At 49.7% G+C, this 7,470-nt stretch overlaps 1 protein-coding gene across 1 annotated transcript in view; it reads left to right on the top strand.

Annotated features, from left to right (window-relative positions):
- Nucleotides 1–3,098: 3,098 nt before the first annotated feature.
- Nucleotides 3,099–7,470, top strand: part of DLGAP5 (DLG associated protein 5) — a 40,461-nt gene continuing 36,089 nt past the window's right edge. The window contains exons 1-2 of the mRNA XM_058666482.1: nt 3,099–3,120; nt 4,628–4,866. Of these exons, the coding sequence (XP_058522465.1) occupies nt 3,104–3,120; nt 4,628–4,866 (256 nt within the window). The 5' untranslated portion in view covers nt 3,099–3,103. The remainder of the gene's footprint in view (nt 3,121–4,627; nt 4,867–7,470) is intronic.

The raw sequence follows: 7,470 nt of genomic DNA, 5'->3' as shown, positions 1-7,470 counted from the left end.
CCTTTCCCCATAAGAGACAGAAGTGCTACAAATGTGTAACAACAATGAAACCCAAACAAAGAAACCCAAATTTTAAAACTGGGTAACTCCCAACTTTAACAAGGAATAAAGGCATTGATACTGTAGTGTAACTGGCTAAGGTGCTGCACTGCCTGTGTCATGGGCATCCCATGGGCACTAGCTGGAGTCCTGACTGCTCTACTTCCAATCCAGCCCCCAGCACCTGGGAGAGCAGCGTTAGATACACCGAGTCCTTGGACCCCTGCACCCACGTGGGACACCCAGAAGACGCTCTTGGATTCAGCCCTGGGCCTTACAGCCATCTTGGGTGTCAACCAGCCCATGGCAAATTTCTCTGTAATTTGCATTTCAAATAAAATAAAACTTTTAAAAAAGAGGTGAATGTGAGGAGCGATTCGAAGGTCATCACGGAGACTGATACCCTGGACCCGGCGCCATTCCTTCTTCCTCACAGCTCACGAAATTCCCGCCGGCCTAGCTGCCACCAATCAGATGTAACCTGGCATTCCACCTGAATCCCACCCCCCATCTTCCAGCCCCCTCCCCCAACCCCGCCCACTCACCAATCATCCCCAGGCACTAATCCCCTGGGGCCTGCCCTCAATCCCTCCCACTCCCCACCCCCTACACCTGGCTAACAAAAAGGCCCCCCCAGGTGCGGCTCTCTCTCTTATCTCTTCTCTCCCTCTCTCTTCCCTTTCTTTCCTGATCTTCACCACCCCTACCCTGTTCCTGCTCTGAACAAACATTTCACAAAATAAGACATAATAATAAGCATATGAGAAGATATTTATGACCATTGGTCACAGGAAAACTTGCAAAATTAAAACAAGTTGCCATTTCACACCCACTAGAAGGATTAGTCAGGCTAGCAACTCCAAATGTCGGAAAGCACGTGGAACAAGTGGAACTCGGATGCATAAATAGTTGGAATAAGTTCTTACATACCCAGAAATTCCACACTTGTATTTAAGACAAATAAGATACCTACAAAAATACCTGTACTACAAAATATTCAGTGGGGAATACATCTCAACAACAAAAGCTGTAAAGTGGATCCCAAATACATCGTGCTGACAAAGAAGGCTGACCTAAGAGAGCATCTACTATTTCCAGTCTTTAAATACAGTTTCTATTTTCAATCTTTGTTTGTGAGGCATACAGAGCTTTTTCCCTCTCCCAAACGCTCAAGCGGGAGGCAGGGAAATCCATCCTGCTTGGAGTGCCACCAGGGACCCAACGACCTGGCACCACCACTGCCTTCCGGGGTGCAACTGGCCAATGGATGCTTTTCGCTGAATGTCACTTTGCTTCCACCAAAAAAAAAAAAAAAAAAAACTGACCAGAGAAATAAACTTTAAAGACTGCCGGCAGTACCACTAAATGACGTAAAAGGGAAATCTGGTGTGGCAAGCCTAAACCTTTCAATGAAAGAATCCAGTACAGTCAGCTGCAGCTTTGTTGTTGTTTTGTGACTAAACGAGGACTTCCCAAAGCCCTACAAATTCTGAACCCCTTGGCAGGCTCCAGGGAGGCGGCTTCGCCTCAGCAGAGGGCCCGCCACGACCCCTGCTAAGGAAAGAGAGACGCTCAGGGGGGGTTCCCAGAGTCCGCGCCGGGTGCCTCCTCACCTCGGCGGCCCCGCCGCCCCTTCAGCCGGCCGCCCGAGCCCCGCAGCCCCACAGGCTCCTCAGCCAGCCGCCCGAGCCCCGCCGCCCCTTCAGCCGGCCGCCCGAGCCCCGCCGCCCCTTCAGCCGGCCGCCCGAGCCCCGCAGCCCCACAGGCTCCTCAGCCAGCCGCCCGAGCCCCGCCGCCCCTTCAGCCGGCCTCCCGAGCCCCGCAGCCCCACAGGCTCCTCAGCCAGCCGCCCGAGCCCCGCAGCCCCACAGGCTCCTCAGCCAGCCGCCCGAGCCCCGCAGCCCCACAGGCTCCTCAGCCAGCCGCCCGAGCCCCGCCGCCCCTTCAGCCGGCCTCCCGAGCCCCGCAGCCCCACAGGCTCCTCAGCCAGCCGCCCGAGCCCCGCAGCCCCACAGGCTCCTCAGCCGGCCGCCCGAGCCCCGCAGCCCCAGGCTCCTCAGCCAGCCGCCCGAGCCCCGCCGCCGCTTCAGCCGGCCGCCCGAGCCCCGCAGCCCCACAGGCTCCTCAGCCAGCCGCCCGAGCCCCGCAGCCCCACAGGCTCCTCAGCCAGCCGCCCGAGCCCCGCCGACTCCGCCGCTCAACCTCTCTTCATTTCCCGCCGTGCGCGTTCTTCTCTCACGCCCACCCTTTGAACCGCCCCCTCACCTTTCAATCAATTCAAAAGTCGCACGGCGAGAACCAATCGCAAGCTTCTTTGAAGGGGAAGGGGCGGGCACCTTTCTCGGAAGTGTGGGTTAAAATCCCTCCAATCAGCATCTTGGTGCGGGAAGTTTGAATTTTGCGGAGGTTCGGGAGAGTCAGCTGTTTGTGCTTCGGAGAAGGTAGAAGTGGGCCAGGCCGACTGGGTCGTTTTTTATTTCTCTCTAGAGGTTTCCCACTAGGCGGTTACTCAGGTAAGTGGAGACTGGGGAGGTTCGCGGGTTAGAGGACGCTCGCCCCGGCTTCCGGTATGTTCTAGAAGGGTCTGAACGCCGCTGGCTGGGAGGCTCCTTTGAGACCGCGGTACCTGGCTTCCGCGGTGGCAGATGACCCGGTCTCCCGGAATAGTAGAAGTGGCCCAGGTGGCCTCACTGGTCTTCGTGGCGGCCCTGTTTGTTAGCCGGTGGGAGCCGTGCGGCCGGGCTGGGACCGACCACCGCGCAGTTATTCCAAGGTGGGCTGTAAATTTATTTCACCTGTACAAGGGTGGTTCCAAAAGAAAAGGAGCTGCGTTTTAGGATTATGGTGATAAATAATGTTTACTGTTCTCTCTCTATGTCCCACTTCCCGTGGCTTGGTACTATTCTGTGTCTAACACATTCGTACGTTTTAGGGTTTTTTTTTATGTTTAACAAATTAGTACTTGCAGAAGGTAACAAATAACAGAAATCTTTAAAAAAAATCATAGAGAATTCTTGATGAAAGTCGCAGGCTGTCGGTGGTCACTTCCCTTGGGTTCTTAAGAATGGTACTGGAATCCGAGTGAGAGTGCCTTTTCTTGTACTTCATCAATTGCTCAAAATAATGTGAATTGTTAACAGTTGCATTTCATGGCCCGGTTTTTCTTCTGACTGAGGTTCTTGCAATGGAGTTTAATTATTCTTGGTGAAGGCTATGTTGTAATATTGAATACACAAACAGGCCTTTCTTGGCGTGGAATCTTGGCTATCTTTGAAGTGACAAGTCTCTGTGTGGTAGGGGGTTGAACGACGGCGATGACCAACAGCCTGTTGACAGCTTTGGAGGGATGCTGGCCACTGGAAAAAAAAATTGAAGTGGGACTAGAGGATTGGAATGTCAAGCCCCAGCTCGCCCAACCTTTAGGGCAGGAAGGGGGCAAAAAGGTAGCTGGCACAGCAGCACTTGGTTCCTTCAATCATGCCCATATAATAAAGTCCACATAAAATGCAGAGGAGCTTTCTGATGGCATCATGTGGAGCGGCGCTTGGCAGATGGCACGCTGAAGGGCGCCTGAAGCAGTTCCCTGACAGAGCCTGTCCTGCGTGTCTGCACCTCTGTCCTTGGCCATAACCTTTCCATAAGAGAGCAGTGAAGGTGAGAGTTTCTCTGAGTTCTGTCAACCACAAAGCAAATTCATCAGGCCCGAGGAGGGAGTTCTTGGCATGTTGATGGCCAGTGGTGCAGGTAAAGCAACCTGGACTTCTGACTGGAAAGAAGTTCAGAGCAGCCCTTAACCTATGGGATCTGATGCTATCTCCAAGTACACAGTGTCAGAACGGCCTTGCATTAGAGACTCTTACCTGGTACTCAGTGCTTGCTTGACCTGGGAGAAGACCTTCCGTACTCCTGATGTCATAAGTGGGTCAGGAGAATAAATGGGAGAGACCGAGACTTCGCATTTATCCCAGTGTTGTCAGGGTATGGAGCTTGTTGAGCCTCCTCTGGGAGGCTCCCTGGTTGCTTTGGCCTTTTTTGGGCTGCTGAGACCTTTCTCCCAGATTATCAGTCCTCCTTTTGCAATGTGACTTGGCAGAGCTCTGGATTCAGGAAGAATTCTGAGGTATGGGAGAAAGTGGATAAGGCCATTGCTTCCAGGTTTGTAAGAGGGCAGCTCCAGCAGCAGCAGCCTAGCAACATTAGTGCCTGGGATGTGGGACAGCCACTCAGTGTCATCCCAGGATCCCCGATGTGGAGCATGTTCTGAGGGTACTGCTTACATGGAAACCCTTTGTCTCAATCTTTGACAACCAACCGTCTGTTTATCCCTGTGTGTTTTGTAGGCAGTGGTAGGCTACCTACATTCAGCAGCAGGGGGAGATCATGGAACTTCCGCTTACAGACCTGTCCTTGCTTTCCCTCTTCCTGCCTCCCCTCTACCTTCTTTCTGCAGTGTTCTGTGCGGGAGTGCAGAGCTGCTTATGTGAATTTTGATTTCAGGAAGGGTAGCACGTGAGCTGGAATCTTGATTTTTTTTTTCAATAATGGAATGAAAATCCACGTAAGTTGGTGTCTCTCTTTTTCCTGACAGGATGTCTTCATCACTTTTTGCCAGTCGACACAGAAAGGATTTAAGTACTGAAATGATTAGAACTAAACTTGCTCATAGGAAATCATTGTCTCAAAAAGAAAACAGACATAAGGAATATGAACGAAATAGGCATTTTGGTTTGAAAGATGTCAACATTCCAATCTGGGAAGGTAGAACTCTCGTTGAGTTAGAAGAGTCTTCTCAAGATCTTGTTCCAGAAAAGTCCAGTGTGAAGCCAAGTAAGTAAAGGTCTGTTGTAATTTTAAGTACTTTGAAGAGTGAAGTAAGTTGGTTTAATGCCTGTGAGTAAAACAAAAAACCCTGGCCAAAAGAGTGGAATTTTGGAATATCATCCTGCATAATTTGGTATTTTCTGCAACTAAATATAGCTGACCTTCCATCTCTGTTGGTTCATCTGTGTTTTTTTGTTTGTTTTGCTTTTTTTTCCCTTAATTTTTATTGGAAAGTCAGATTTACAGAGAGAAGGAGAGACAAGAAACAGAAAATTCTTCTGTTCACTGGTTCACTCTAACCTGAAGATGATCTGAAACCAGGAGCTTCCTCCAGGTCTCCCACGCAGGTGCAGGGTCCCAAAGCTTTGGGCTGTTCTCTACTGCTTTCCCAGACCATAAGCAGGGAGCTGCTGCATGGGAAGTGGAGCAGTCAGAACACGAACGTTTGCCCAAATCTTGACACGTGTAAGACAAGGATTTAGCTATTTGAGCCATCACGTGAGGTCCTAGGATGGAGATTTTATAGAGGATGAAATGAGACGTCACATGGTTTAACTGTTCACAGCTTTAGTTTGATCATTTTCCCAGATCAGTGTAATGTGTAACACACAAGATATTTAATGTCTTCGAGGTTAATTGACTATGTCATGGGTTATGTTGGGCTAAAGATATCCAGATTTTTAATTTTTTATGTTTTTGAAAAAAAAGAATTGTAGGAAAGAGTGAGGTTCTTGTTTCTGTTATGGTTTAAACAATGTGGTTATTTGAAGGAATTGCAGATAGTTGAGAGAAAGAAAAGAATAACATCTCTTAGGTGGGAGGAAGTGAAGTGAGGGCATAGAATGGTATAAGATCTTAAAGAAAAACAAGAGTTTTCTGAGGAAAGTTTCTTAACCCTTAAGTGGTCAGTCGTCTTGCCTCTACTCCTATCCTCTCAAATTTAACCATATCAGTATGCTATTAAAATATATTTTATTTCCCATTTACAAAACTTGAGGCGAGAAGTGTGCCCAGTATGTTCTAGAGAAGCAAATGAGCAAGGTTGGAGAACTATCCAGAGAGGAGGCTGGCTCAGAGAGAGCCCTGGGGGTATTGGTACCAGGATGCTGGCTTTTAGGATGAAGCAAAGGCGATACCACTAATGGTACCACTAATGGTGATCATGTCATCTGATTTATATCTTAAAAAGGTCCAGATTACAGGACAGGGAGCATGGCTACAGGGACACCTGTAAGAAGGCATTAGTTGATTCATCTAGGTAATAGCAGCAAAGAAGTGATCACATTTTTTTTTTGTTGTTTTGTTTTGTTTTTAAAGATTTTATTATTATTGGAAAGCCAGATTACAGAGAGGAGGAGAGACAGAGAGGAAGATCTTCCATCCGATGTTTCACTCCTCAAGTGAGCGCAACGGCCGGTGCTGTGCTGATCCGAAGCCGGGAACCTGGAACCTCCTCCAGGTCTCCCACAAGGGTGCAGGGTCCCAATGGATTGGGCCGTCCTCAACTGCTTTCCCAGGCCACAAGCAGGGAGCTGGATGGGAAGTGGAGCTGCTGGGATTAGAACCGGCACCCATATGGGCTCCCGGGGCGTTCAAGGCGAGGACTTTAGCTGCTAGGCCAAGCCGCCGGGCCCCAGAAGTGATTACATTTTTAAGGTTCATTCAGTAGGATTTCCCATGGACTGGATGTGAGATTAGGGTAGAGAATTTAGCATGATTGAAGATTTTAAGCCTGAATGAGGTAAAGTTTTCAGAGGCCACTTTCTAAAGGATGAAAGGTTTTGGACAAATATAGTGAGATTAGAAAGTTCAGTTTGTGAGGCCAGCAGTGTGGCACACAAGTTAACTCACCACCTGTGATACCGGCATCTCCTATGGGTACCAGCTGCTGTGCTTTGAATCCAGCTCTCTTGCTTACATACCTGGGAAAGAAAGCTTTGGAACATGGCGCAAGTCCTTGGGCCTCTGTACCCATGTGAGAGACCCAGATAGCATTCTAAGCTCCTGGCTTTGGATTGCCCCCCCCCACCCCCCCGCCTATTGTGGCCATTTGAGGAATAAACCAGTGAACAAAAAAATCTCTCAGTCCCTCTCCTCCTTTCTCTGGAAGTCCACTTGCAAATAAGTAGCTCCTCAAAAGAGTTCAGTTTTGGGCTTGTGGATTTGTGATGCCTGTTAGACATGAAGAGAGGAGATGATGGAGACTGGATATACAAGATGATTTGGGGGAAAGTCTGCCTCAAGTTCAGGGGTTTATCTGCATTTCATGATGTGTGAAACTACAAGAAGGCTGTGGCTTCCAGAACTCAGGTGTGAAGGAAAGGGAGAGAGGAGAAGTGAGCACGTGAAGGAAGACAAGCAAAAAACAGGAGCTGGCCCAGTGCGGTAGCCTAGTGGCTTAATTCCTCGCCTTGAACACATCAGGATCCCATGTGGGTGCCGGCTCATGTCCCAGTGGCCCCGCTTCTCATCCAGCTTCCTGCTTGTGGCCTGGGGAAGCAGTAGAGAATGGCCCAAAGCCTTTGACCTGCACCCACGTGGGAGACCTGAAAGAGGCTCCAGGCTCCTGGCTTTGGATCTGCTAAGCTCCAGCTGCTGCAGCCCTTGGGG

The sequence above is a fragment of the Ochotona princeps genome, chromosome 6 (assembly GCF_030435755.1).
Source record: "Ochotona princeps isolate mOchPri1 chromosome 6, mOchPri1.hap1, whole genome shotgun sequence".
In the NCBI taxonomy this organism is placed as follows: Eukaryota; Metazoa; Chordata; class Mammalia; order Lagomorpha; family Ochotonidae; genus Ochotona; species Ochotona princeps.
Note: the sequence above shows the minus strand (reverse complement) of the source record. Positions and strands in the feature narration are given on the sequence as shown.